General features: G+C 46.8%; 2 protein-coding genes across 12 annotated transcripts in view; one reads left to right on the top strand and one right to left on the bottom strand.

The window, feature by feature from the left end:
- KAT6B (lysine acetyltransferase 6B) overlaps window positions 1-5,738 on the top strand; it is a 207,744-nt gene extending 202,006 nt beyond the window's left edge. For all 11 annotated transcript variants that reach the window (XM_023204894.2, XM_023204892.3, XM_031936188.1 and 8 more), the window contains one exon: window positions 1,695-5,738. In XM_023204894.2, the coding sequence (XP_023060662.2) occupies window positions 1,695-4,240 (2,546 nt within the window). In that variant the 3' untranslated portion in view covers window positions 4,241-5,738. The remainder of the gene's footprint in view (window positions 1-1,694) is intronic.
- Window positions 5,739-10,980: 5,242 nt separating this feature from the next.
- Window positions 10,981-13,544, bottom strand: part of DUPD1 (dual specificity phosphatase and pro isomerase domain containing 1) — a 20,572-nt gene continuing 18,008 nt past the window's right edge. The window contains exon 3 of the mRNA XM_023204758.2: window positions 10,981-11,270. Coding sequence (XP_023060526.2) covers window positions 11,032-11,270 — 239 coding nt within the window. The 3' untranslated portion in view covers window positions 10,981-11,031. The remainder of the gene's footprint in view (window positions 11,271-13,544) is intronic.

Genomic DNA, 13,544 nt, shown 5'->3' on the forward strand with positions numbered 1-13,544 from the left:
AAAACTCATCTTCTGATTTTGGGAGTTGTTCCAACAAAAGCTGGTAGGTCCAGTAGCATGTAGAATAAGAATGTGGAATCCAGCCAGGCATGGTGGCTCATGCCTGTAATCCCAGCACTTTGGGTGGCTGAGGCAGGCAAATCACCTAAGGTCAGGAGTTCAAGACCAGCCTGGCCAACATGGTGAAACCCCATCTCTACTAAAAGTACAAAAAAGTTAGCCAGGCGTGGTGATGCATGCCTGTAGTCCCAGCTACTTGGGAGGCTGAGGCAGGGGAATCGCTTGAACCTGGGAGACAGAGGTTGCAGTGAACCGAGATCATGCCACTGCACTCCGGCCTGGGTGACAGAGCAAGACTCCATCTCAAAAATAAAAAGAACGTGGAATCCGGGGGCACTGGCATGGCTATTACCTGCCATTGTGAATAGAAATGTCCTGAGATGACTCTTAACTTGGGCATGGTACTCGGCACTTCTCAAGGAACCATTCTGCATCATATATGTGTTCTTTTCAGCTGGTCAGTTTGAATGCCATACTTGCAGGTAAGTTTTTCTGTAATCCTTTTATTACCTAAATCAGACAGTGCTTACTCTGCTATTCACCAGTTAGACTAGAACTCACTCTCTTCTGGCAGAAGGGATATCTGTTTTACGATGATTGTGGGATCTTATTTTTATTCTCCAAAATAGGGTTTCTAATAAAACTGTTGTTCTATATAAAGCTTTTCCTTTAAATTGACCACTGATTCTAGAAGATTAGTGTAATCTAAAGATCGTAAGAATACTTGGGTGCTTTATACATATATTTATTAATATGTATGTAGTTATCCATCTGCTTATATATATACATATTTACATCTATATTCACACGTGCATATAGGTTCAGTAAAATTAAGGTCACCTGAACTGAAATGAACTTCACAATTATGGTTTGTTTCTGATTGTCTTTAATATTCAAACCTTACATCAGCAATATGCTGATCCAGAATTCAGTGTAGACAGAATTAGTGATAAAAAGAATACCTGTATTTTAGATGTTCAGGAATTTGCTAGTAATTACATTGTAGTTTGTATCGTGCAAAAATGATGATCCTAAAAATGATCATGACAAGTGCATTTGTTTTGGGTATTTAGTTCTTTACTGATTTGTTTCAGAGGCACACAGCTTATTTTTATGCCAGAGGGAACATTCAAATCGAAGTAAATAAATCATGTCATCCCAGATCATTTCCATCCTGTGAATGTCCACAGAGGTTTCTTTCTCTAGGCAGATATGAGAGTTAAGGCTTCTAGTCATTTTTCGAGGACAGTAATGATTTGTATATAAGCTAGCAGTAATTCCTTTCCCCTGTATGTCCTAATTTGTCAATGTTCTAATTGATTTTTTTTTTACACTGTGGAACTCTAGGTTTTTGCATCAGAGAATGTCTTGTTCATTAAACTCAAATAAGCACATTAGCATTGCCTATATCCATGTGTTCCCAATATGTTACTTTCCCAGGCCTAGGTTATTTACTTGGTTTATACCACAATATTATTACACATTAGCCTTGATTATGTCTTTACCATCAACTCTTAACATGCCAAATTGAAAGCAGTGTTTGCTCATTAATTTAGAGGAATGAATTCAAGTTGCCCATGGTTATGCTTTCTAAGACTGTTTTTCTTCCTTCCCCTTTTTGTCTCTTCACTAAGACAATATGAATGATGATTCGAGTAACTTGAAAGAAGGCAGTAAAGACAATCCCGAACCTCTAAAGTGCAAACAAGCATGGCCAAAAGGAACAAAGCGTGGTCTGTCTAAGTGGAGGCAAAACAAAGAGAGGAAGACCGGATTTAAACTGAATTTGTACACCCCACCAGAAACACCCATGGAGCCTGATGAGCAGGTAACAGTGGAAGAACAGAAGGAGACTTCAGAAGGAAAAACCAGCCCCACTCCCATCAGGATTGAGGAGGAGGTCAAGGAAGCTGGGGAAGCCCTGCTGCCTCAAGAGGAAAACAGAAGGCAAGAAACATGTGCCCCTGTAAGTCCAAATACATCACCAGGTGAAAAACCAGATGATGATCTCATCAAACCTGAGGAGGAAGAGGAGGAAGAAGAGGAAGAAGAGGAAGGGGAAGAAGAAGAAGAAGGAGGAAATGTAGAAAAAGATCCAGATGGTGCTAAAAGCCAAGAAAAAGAGGAACCAGAAATCTCCACGGAAAAAGAAGACTCTGCACGTTTGGATGATCATGAAGAGGAGGAGGAAGAGGATGAAGAGCCATCTCACAACGAGGACCATGATGCCGATGACGAGGATGACAGCCACATGGAGTCTGCCGAAGTGGAGAAGGAAGAGCTGCCGCTGCCCAGAGAAAGCTTCAAAGAAGTACTGGAAAACCAGGAGGCTTTTTTAGACCTTAATGTGCAGCCTAGTCACTCGAACCCAGAGGTCTTAATGGACTGTGGCGTCGACCTGACAGCCTCTTGTAACAGTGAGCCCAAGGAGCTTGCTGAGGACCCTGAAGCCGTACCCGAATCTGACGAGGAGCCACCCCCAGGAGAACAGGCACAGAAGCAGGACCAAAAGAACAGCAAAGAAGTCGATACAGAGTTCAAAGAGGGAAACCCAGCAACCATGGAGATCGACTCTGAGACCGTCCAGGCAGTTCAGTCTTTGACCCAGGAGAGCAGTGAACAGGACGACACCTTTCAGGATTGTGCCGAGACTCAAGAGGCCTGTAGAAGCCTACAGAACTACACCCGTGCAGACCAAAGTCCACAGATTGCCACCACTCTGGACGATTGCCAACAGTCAGACCACAGTAGCCCGGTTTCATCCGTCCACTCCCATCCTGGCCAGTCCGTACGTTCTGTCAATAGCCCAAGTGTCCCTGCTTTGGAAAACAGCTATGCCCAAATCAGCCCAGATCAAAGTGCCATCTCAGTGCCATCTCTGCAGAACATGGAAACCAGTCCCATGATGGATGTCCCGTCAGTTTCAGATCATTCACAGCAAGTCGTAGACAGTGGATTTAGCGACCTGGGCAGTATCGAGAGCACAACTGAGAACTACGAAAACCCAAGCAGCTACGATTCTACTATGGGAGGCAGCATCTGTGGAAATGGCTCTTCACAGAACAGCTGCTCCTATAGCAACCTCACCTCCAGCAGTCTGACACAGAGCAGCTGTGCTGTCACCCAGCAGATGTCCAACATCAGCGGGAGCTGCAGCATGCTGCAGCAAACCAGCATCAGCTCCCCTCCGACCTGCAGCGTCAAGTCTCCTCAAGGCTGTGTGGTAGAGAGGCCTCCGAGCAGCAGCCAGCAGCTGGCTCAGTGCAGCATGGCTGCTAACTTCACCCCACCCATGCAGCTGGCTGAAATCCCCGAGACGGGCAACGCCAACATTGGCTTATACGAGCGAATGGGTCAGAGTGATTTTGGGGCTGGGCATTACCCACAGCCGTCAGCCACCTTCAGCCTTGCCAAACTGCAGCAGTTAACTAATACACTTATTGATCATTCATTGCCTTACAGCCATTCCGCTGCTGTGACTTCCTATGCAAACAGTGCCTCTTTGTCCACACCATTAAGTAACACAGGGCTTGTTCAGCTTTCTCAGTCTCCACACTCCGTCCCTGGGGGACCCCAAGCACAAGCTACCATGACCCCACCCCCCAACCTGACTCCTCCTCCAATGAATCTGCCGCCGCCTCTTTTGCAACGAAACATGGCTGCATCAAATATTGGCATCTCTCACAGCCAAAGACTGCAAACCCAGATTGCCAGCAAGGGCCACGTCTCCATGAGAACCAAGTCAGCGTCTCTGTCACCAGCCGCTGCCACCCATCAGTCACAAATCTATGGGCGCTCCCAGACTGTAGCCATGCAGGGTCCTGCACGGACTTTAACGATGCAAAGAGGCATGAACATGAGTGTGAACCTGATGCCAGCCCCAGCCTACAATGTCAACTCTGTGAACATGAACATGAACACTCTCAACGCCATGAATGGGTACAGCATGTCCCAGCCAATGATGAACAGTGGCTACCACAGCAATCATGGCTATATGAATCAAACGCCCCAATACCCTATGCAGATGCAGATGGGCATGATGGGCACCCAGCCATATGCCCAGCAGCCAATGCAGACCCCACCCCACGGTAACATGATGTACACGGCCCCTGGACATCACGGCTACATGAACACAGGCATGTCCAAACAGTCTCTCAATGGCTCCTACATGAGAAGGTAGACAACGTGGGCAGTCCACAACACCTACGGGGTATCACTATTGGATTGATCTGCACAAATACCTTTGAAGAGTACGATTTCAAAACCAGCAATTGGTGTGAATGCAAAAACATTTGTTGGCACCATTTATTTAAAAAAAAAAAAAAAAAAAGCTGTATGCAGCAGAAAGCCTTATACAAGTTGTTTTTCTTTTTTTCCTTTTCTTTTTTTTTTTTTTTTTGTACCTTCATTTCTGTTACTTTTATATAAAATTCTCTGCAAAGGAAGGCCTCTCTTTGGACTACAATATGGAGGCAGCCACTTGTTGTGCCTGCTTCTGTTAAACAATGTGGATATCGAGCCCCCCAAATTATCTGTTTTAATATTGAACCTAGAGCTTTTTTTTTTTCCTTCCCTGTCCACTCCATGTAAATGCCTTTAGCATTTCAGTTATTGTATATTTTGTTTAAGGTGACACTTCAGCATGCCGCTAATGTCTTTGTTAGTGACAGTGCATTTTGTAGTACTGTACAAGTGTTGTGCTAACAGTAAGCCATTTCTTAAGTTTTTTGCCTTGATTAGGGTGCCCTAATTTGAGGGTTTTAAAAAAAACTATATTTTTGTTAATTATAAAACTGTAAAGAGCTATAAAAGCTATTCCCATTTGGTTAGTCAAAAGGGTTTTATTGCTAAATGTTTGGTGTAAAGTTGAGACCCTTTTCCATTTTGGTGACAGATTTCTTTGGGGAAAAAAGGCAGCTTTCTGTTTTATAAATGCAGACTTCTGTTTATTGAATGAAGCATATCTCAGTGTTTATCTGTCAGGTTTTGAAACATTTCATGTATGTCCAAATACTTGGCAGGATTTAAAAAAAAATAGTGAATTTGGTGTAAAGTTGCTATTTTATGGAAATGCCTCTAACTTTACATTTTCATTCCATCTGTAGATTTTTCTATCTTTATAAAATATTGGAGTTATTTTTTAAGGAAAAATAGAAAAGTAGCTTGTGAATAGCTCAAACTAAGCTTACAAATCGCATGTAAAAAAGCAAAAAAGTTATTTGTGTCTGTTTATATTGCTTCCTTTTTTGTAGCCTTTGTACCTGTACAGGGTGACAGTAAGGGCCAAGCAGGAGAGGCGTAATCCTTGTATAAAATAGGATCCAGCGACACTCTTGTATTTATCTGTTCTCTTTTTAGTCAGTCACTTCAAAAAAACAAAAAACAAACAAAAAAAAGCTGTACATTTTAACATAAAATAAATTATGATGAGCCATTTTTAGCCTCTTGTGTCCTGTCATATTATGATTGATAGAGAATGACCAATGGAACTGTATCATGTGTCACGCCTCAGAACACATACACATTTTGGGAAAATAAATTATTTAGTGTAAATTGGAGTTATGGGATTTTCTGATTTGTTTTGACTTTGGGGGAGGGATTGGCAATAAATAAGAGTAATATCTAATAAAACCATCACATATACCAAATACCTATTTAATAAATTAATTTATAATGGATTTTAATGCTTTTCATGAAAGTTTATTTTATGCGAGTGCATACCTTCTGTATGCCAATCATTGTCTTTAAAATAAAGTGAAATTGTTTTTTTCTTTTGGACTTTGATCTTCATTTGCAAAGAGATCCCGCACAAATATCCAGCTGCCTCACTCGCACCGTCTGTAGAAACGCCCCTCCGAGCCTCGCACCAGGGTAGCAAACTTCCTTTTTATAAAGATTAATACCAAAAAAGCACCCAATTTGGGATTGTATGTTTGAAAAATCATTTTCTTTTTAAAAAGTGTGAACGTTTTGCTCTGTTGTGAATAATTAATTGTATGTTTTCTTTAGAGTCTAAAGTTTAGACCCCCTGCCAGAAGTGAATATTCACAAGTATAGCGTTCAGAGAAAGTTCTGAGTGTTGCTTGAATTTGGTTATTTGAGCAACAGTCTAGAAATGAATTCTTGACCTAGCACCCGTGTGAAACTGGCCCGTTAAGCTCTCCAGGTGTCTGAACATGTGTGCTCGCAACTCCTCTGTTAAGCAGGTCACTACCCTGTGGAGGAAGAAAGTTGCTTTTGCACTGTTGGTTCAACACAAAAAAATTAGATGTTGTACAAAGCACAGATACAAGCCTTAAAGTGGACCCAGAATCATGCAAAGGCAGGATAGAGCATACACACCGGAATAAAAGGCCTTGTGCAGACAGAGGGTGCCCAGTGGAGTTCTGTCTTGTACTCTCACCCGTATGGTTATTTTCTTTCACAGTTACAAAGTGTATTGGGTTTAGTGTCACGATGTTATCTTTTAGTCCCTTCCTTCCTCAAGTGCAAAGTCAATGGGGGTAATATATGTAATAGCTGAGGAAGGGATTCCAAGAAGACACGTCTGCAAGGGCCATCGGCACAAAGGGAAAAGATCCATTTAAGGTGCTGTGCTAGTAGGAAAAGAAACCTCTCAAACATGCTCAGAGTGGGAAGTGGTGGTCTGTGCCTGCACAAATCCAACACTGCGTCCATTCAGGAGTGGCCAAGGACTGGGCAGCCCAGTGGGCCACACGTCGGGCAAGAGGCTGCCCGAGCCCTGGAGGTGGGGTTAGGGCCTGCAAGCAATCTCATGGGGAAGCTACACAGAGCCCCCCACGGGCCCCAACCTGAAACTGTCACATATTTTGTCTCTTTCCTCTTGGGTTAAGATTCTCTGGGGGCTGAGATTCCCCTCTGTGTTCCCTTTGGCCGTGGCCTGCTAATCACACCTTGTGGTTTGTGCGATTCTGGGTTCCCATACCCTGCCGGCCTAACAGCCTTCTAAGGGAGCTTGTGCAAGAGTCCCAGTCATTGCCCCAGACCTGCCAAACCTGAATCTAAGAACGGTCCCAGGGATACTTCAGTTGCCCAGGCTCCCTAAGGACTGCAGCATAGCTAGGACTGGGAGCTTCCCTGCTGGCCCCAGTCCCCACATTCCTTGATGGAACAGAAAGGCTTAGCATGGGAAGGAAACTGCTGATCTGAGATGGCCTCAGAACACCCTGCCCTCCACCTCACCCACTCTCACTAGAGAAAGCAGTTCACATCTGAATGTGACGCCCACAATTTGGCAAAACGGGAACTTGGATTCATCAAAGCTGAAATCCACCATTAGATTGAGATTCATTAACAGGCCACATCGTTTAAAATCGTAACTGTGTTCTGTTATTTAGAAGAGTCGTACCAAGTGGTGGTCAGTTGCCAGCCTCACTTTTTAATAGTTGCAAGTGGTGGCTGCCCAGGTATGAGGGCATCCGCCTTCCTCACCAACATTCTGTTTTAGAAGTAATGACTCACAATATTGTCACAAAGCTTTCACAAACTCCTCCCACACACCCAACCTGTGCAAGAAATGGGGCCATTCTTTCCAATGTACAGATCAGGAGGTTGAGGCTCAGATTAAGCTACATTAAGTACCCAAACTCACCCAGCTAAAATGTGTGAGCTGAAACAAACCCAGGTCTTTCCAAATCCCAGCTCTTTTTTTTCTAGAACACTGTACTCTGAAAGGCCCTAATTTGTCACCTGATTTAAAGGCTTGGCTAATGAATGCATGTTGCTGTAAAAACTGTTAAGTGCTATGTAAATACAGGTCCCTTTGTGGCTGCAAGCAAGCCTTGGTCTACAGTCAATCTTAGAGACTCAAAGTACAAGTACTGTTACATTATGAAGCAGCACCTGCCATTTCTCTGTACCCAGGGTTCCATCGTTCCTTCTACCTTCTTTGTTCCCTTTCCTGGACCTTCCTCCTCCACCCAGGCTTAGCTATAAACATTGATGTTCTGCAACACTCGGGCCGGGAGTATTTTCTCTCTCTTCTCTCATCATCTCATCTAGTATGATGACTTCAAATTCCACCTCTCTGCAGGTGACACCCAGAATTACATCCCCAGTTGTGAACATTCCTCTGAGCTTTAGATGCCACATCAAATGACCTGGGACACCTTTTGTACACCTGCATGACAACCCAACTGGTGATTTCTGACTCCTCCTCCATTTCTGCTGTGGTCCACCCCATCTCAGTGATCAAGCACTGCCGACAAACCAGATCAGTTAACCCTCATTTCCCCTCCCCGTCTCGGCAGGTCCTGTCCATTTTCTGGGTTAATTCCAAAATAATCTTGAATACTAATCCCCTGGCGCTGTCAGGCCAGTCCACCTCCTCCTTTCCTGTCAACAGCCTCCTCACTGGTCTTGCCTCACTTCTTAACTCCCTACAACCTGTTCTCCATACTTCAGCCAAAGGATCTTTCCAGAGTGATCTTGAAACACTGGCTTAAAACCTTTCAGTGAATCTTCTGTGCACCTGGAATACAATCAAGTCTCTCCGCCCCCTCCTTCCACTTCCACTCTCAGCCACCAGCTCCGGCCTCAATGATGGGCAGTTCCTCAGCCTCAAATGCTCCAGCACATTTGGAAGGTTTGTGTCTTCAAGTCTAAGAGAGGCCTTCCTTGACCACCCCGCCTAAAGAGGGTTTCTCCCCTTCCCCACTTTTCTCCACCTCCATGCCTATTTGCTGCATTGTGCTTTATCACAATGTGCATTTTCATTTTTCCTGTTGGCCCCTAACCCAGGTTTTGGCATGTGGTAGGTTCTCAGTAGGCACTTGGTAACCAAACAAATATTTCATATCTTACTTCTGAAGACTTAAAACACTTTTGCAAAAACTTCTGTTCCTCCTTTCTCCTGCCTCTGGCTCCCAGGAGTCATCTAGAAGAGACCACAACCGCAATTTTGCCATTCTCAGCTTCTGCTGCCTTCGGCAGGACCCGGAGTCCCACAAAGAGATGAGAGCATGAGGAAGGTGTAGGGCGCTCAGGAAACACCAGCAATGCACCTAGCTATGCTCTATCCTCCCCAACGTGAATTCATCTAAATGTAAACATTCATTAAAATGGAAATACTGACTTCTCTCTGGACATGGAACAGATCAGAGCTAAGCAATAAGAGAGTTCAGACGGGGGTAGCAGGATCCTGATGGGGAAGCCCAGGTTGCGGCCACTATGACCCTAGGTCCCTTTTGGCCTGCATCTCTTTCCCAAGAGCCAGAATATGGTCCCCTCACACCCAAGTATGAGTCATTAAGCAATTCCATCATCTGTAGTCGTCACACACCCAGTATTGCTTTCTCCCTCACAGCCACATGAGTTGTGACTGATACACTCAATCTCTGTCCAGTTCAGGACTGTCACACTTTCAGAGGGAACATGTACCCCTTTTCTATCTTAGCACCAGGACACACCAATTCACTACACATTTCTGTTTATGTATCATCTTTGCCTTTTTGCTTTGCAACCCCTTTGCAACGTTCCAGGTTTCAAAATGTATTAGAAGACCAGTGCTCTTACCATGAGGGAGTCCCCGGGGATGCCCCCACAAGCCCCATGTGCATGTGAACATGAGGGCCTTGCCTCCTCCCGAGCCAAGATGACTCCCAGAGCAGACTCGAGGCAGTCCCAGGAAGCCAGGCCCAGTCACAGGGGCACACAGCAGGGCATATCCCCAAAGGTCACAGGGTGACTCTCAGGTGGCTTACACATCTGCTGAGGCCCTGGATTCCCTCCTCCACCCATCAATAACTTCCTCTTTCATTCTGCTGAAAACCACAACCAAACTGAAGAACCAGGCCCCTTTTCGTTTTTTCCTAGAAGGCCTGTATCACATTCTGGTTTCTCCAGGCCGTTTCTGTGTCTGGTCCTTGACGGCCAGCATCTCCAACAGCAGCAAGTCTCTTTGGGTTCTGTCTGGTTTGGGATTCCTGACCCTGGAAGCTGTCACTACCCGCTTCGTGCCTGCTGCCGTTTTCTCCTTCAGAGTGGAAATCACGCAGCCATGGTGCCTGGCTTAGCTCTCGGGGAGGCAAACTCCACACCTGAGCTTACCTGGCTGCCCCATCCTCCCATTCCACAGCACACAATAATTTGCAAATACTTTCTGCTATGCCTGAAAACCAGCTCGTGTTGCTTTGACTAGAACCCACGTGAAAAGAGCCTCCCTGAGGTCCCCGCTAGAGAGGGTCTCCTCCCTTTTTCCCCCCAAAATTAGAAAGTCAAACTCCTACTTGTCCAAATTCGCCACAATTCATTAAATCTTTCTCAGTAGTGGCAGCCCTGGCTAAGAGTCTGAGGAGCCCTGGGTCCCTCAGGAAAGTGGGGGAAGCCTGAAGCAGGGGCCTCTGTACGGGGGTTCAGGACCCCTCCCCACCCAGCTGGAGGAGCACATCTAGAGATGGTGGCGCGAGCCTAGGGGTTCCACTGAAAAGGCAAACGGGGTGCAGGGGATGCCACAGAAACACAGGATGCCGGGAAGGAGCCTCCACGGCTACGCGGGCGCTCCTGTGACACTGCTCACCCAGTACTGTTCTGTAGTTGGAAAAGCAATTTCTATTTTAAAATACTTTTTATAAGAACGTGAATTTCCTTTCAGACAAAGCCAAACGTTTAATCACAACATAATGCCTACACATTTTAAAATCCTTTCCCTCTTCCTTCTCACCAAAACAAAGAAGCAAAGCAGGGAGACTTTGTGCAGCGTCGCATGCTCCTCTGTGACCCAGAGCCGGGAGCCCGTCCCTCCCATTTTGCTGAGAGACTGAGTGCTTGGCTCTGCCCGGGGGCAACTCTGGGTCCTCCCTGTCCCCAGCACACATGGGGAAGTTGAACAAGATGGTTTGGAAAAAGTCAAGCTTTGGTTTAACTGTCCCTTATCTGGAGTCCTAGGCCAGGGCTATGTTGTGCCTCTCCCCTCTGTCCCCCAGCGCCTCTGCTGGCCAGGTGAGTCGGGCCCTACAGTTCCCTGCCATCCCCCTCACTGTCCTGGCACTGGGCCTGTCGCCTCTGCTGCACCAGCTGCTTGTCCAGCTCCCGGAGCTGCTTCAGAAAGCCCCGGTTGGGGAGGACGCACCGGTTCTTGGCTACTTGCTGGATGGCGTCCACCAGGGTCATGTCCTTGTGGATCATCAGGTAGGCCAGGACCAGGGTGGCTGACCGGCTGCGGCCCATGACACAGTGAACCAGGATCTTACCTGCAGAAGAAGCGGGGAGGAGAAAACCCACACTGAGGGGCAGGCGTTGGGGGCACAGGTAGGGCCCACTCCCATCCTGTCACCCTCTCGCCCACAGCAAGTGACTCAGCACTGTGCCCCACAGCTGCCTCTGTAGAACAGTGTCTTCTTCATAGGGTTGTTGAGAAGGCAAATAACCCTGTAAATAACTCGATTTTAGCACAATTTGTGCTAATGAATGGCTGCTGAGCTCCTACAGCGTGGCCGGGCTGCCTTTCTCCTGAGCACCGTGGCCAGAAAGCAAGTACCCACTTCTTGATTGCAGTTTTGGGTCTCAGGGAGGCTGGTCCCGGGTTCTCCCGGGCATGACCGTGCTCCTGGGGTGTGAACGTGCCCAGCTGGATGAATGTCTACCCCTGGCATTCAAATCCCACAGATCTTTCCGGAGGCTGCCGGGCCCCTGGCCAGCCCTGCTGATAACCAAAGCGTTTCTTCCTCTCCCAGAAAACAGGGTAATTCTTTCTGTCATGACTCAATACTTGAAACAGATGAAAGCTGTAGTTCATTAAGCCTTTTGGGGGCCTCACGTCTGTTAAGTGGCAGGGGGAAGGGAAGAAAGAGTTGGAAGGGAGAGGAAGGGGGGAGGAAAGGGGGAAGTGGAGAGAGCGGGAGAGAAAGGGGAAGAGGAGGGACAGAGGAAACTCAGCTCCGGTAGGAGCTCCAAGAGCTGAATTTTGTTTTCAAGACTAGGGCATGAGGCCGCGCGGTGGCTCACACCTGTAATCCCAGCACTTTGGGACTAGGGCATGAGGCCGCGCGGTGGCTCACACCTGTAATCCCAGCACTTTGGGAGGCTGAGGTGGGCGGATCACCTGAGGTTGGGAGTTCAAGCTGAGTGAACGCACATCTGTTACCATTGGAGGAGTCAGCCCCATTGAGAAGAATCAAGGTCCAGGCAACACTTTTGTTCCTTCTTGTGGTCAGATTAGCTGAGACCCATCATGCCAGAGCACACCTCTCACAGTCACAGGGGCCAGCACTATACCTGCGTTGGGCTTTTATTTCCCAAATTCTGTCAGAGCTCCAAGGGTCCCCCTGGCCAGAGCACATAGTGGGAGAGATCAGCACCCCTCTCATGCTTGCAGATACTTTTCTTCATGACTACAGTCAGAGCCCTTGAGGAGTGCCTGACCAGAGCTCATCTTTAGGAATAGCAGCAGCTAGTGCATACCTATGCTTGCAGGTCCTTATGTTCTCACAGACAATCAGAGCACCTGGAGCCCATGTGGTTAAAGCCTGGCCAACATGGCAAAACCCCATCTCTACACAAAAATTAGCCAGTCGTGGTGGTGCACCTGTAGTCCCAGCTACTAGGGAGGCTGAGGCAGGAGAAGTGCTTGAACCCAGGAGTTAGAGGTTGCAGTGAGCCAAGACTGCGCCATTACACTCCAGCCTGGGCGACAGGGCAAGACCCCACCTCAAGAAAAGAAAACCCAAATCCAGAATCTCTACTGCTCCTCAACTGCATGCTTTTAGAAGTGACTGGAAGGTAGGCCTCTGTCACAAAAATCAGACACTGGCTAAGGCTGTTACCCTGCACCATGGCCCACCCCCCAGCCAGGTGTGCTACTTGCTAAGCAGACTCCTTCCTTGCTTTCAGGAGATGCTCTCTGCCCACCTCCCATGCACTATCTGGGAACCTGCCTTTCTCAGCAACTTGCAAAGAAATTCCGGTAGAGCCCTTACTTCTTCCCAAGAGGTTCTAGGTGTGTGGAAGTTCTGAGAAGAAAGGTGCAAGGTGTATTATGAACTGCTGGGGCTGGAGGGAGATAGGGCAGGAGACCCTTAAACAGTGAAAATCGGCCGGGCGTGGTGGCTCACGCTGCTAATCCCAGCACTTCGGGATACCAAGGCGGGTGGATCACTTGAGGTCAGGAATTGGAGACCAGACTGGCCAACATGGTGAAACCCCATCTCTACTAAAAAATACAAAAATTCACCAGCTGTGGTGGTGAGCACCTCCCAGCTACTCGGGAGGCTGGGACAGGAGAATCATATGAACCCAGGAGGTGGAGGTTGCAGTGAGTGGAGATCACGCCACTGCACTCCAGCCTGGGTGACAGAGTGAGACTCCATCTCAAAAAACAAAAACAAAAACAAAACAGTGAAAATCTGGTCTGGTTAAAGCTTATTAGAAGCACCAGAGAATCAACCTCCTGCTTGAAAGCAGGCTTCATTTATTTATTCATACCTCCCTTATCCATAATAGATTTTTTTTTTTTTTTTTTTTTTTTT

This window comes from Piliocolobus tephrosceles, chromosome 9 (genome assembly GCF_002776525.5).
Source record: "Piliocolobus tephrosceles isolate RC106 chromosome 9, ASM277652v3, whole genome shotgun sequence".
Taxonomy (NCBI): Eukaryota; Metazoa; Chordata; class Mammalia; order Primates; family Cercopithecidae; genus Piliocolobus; species Piliocolobus tephrosceles.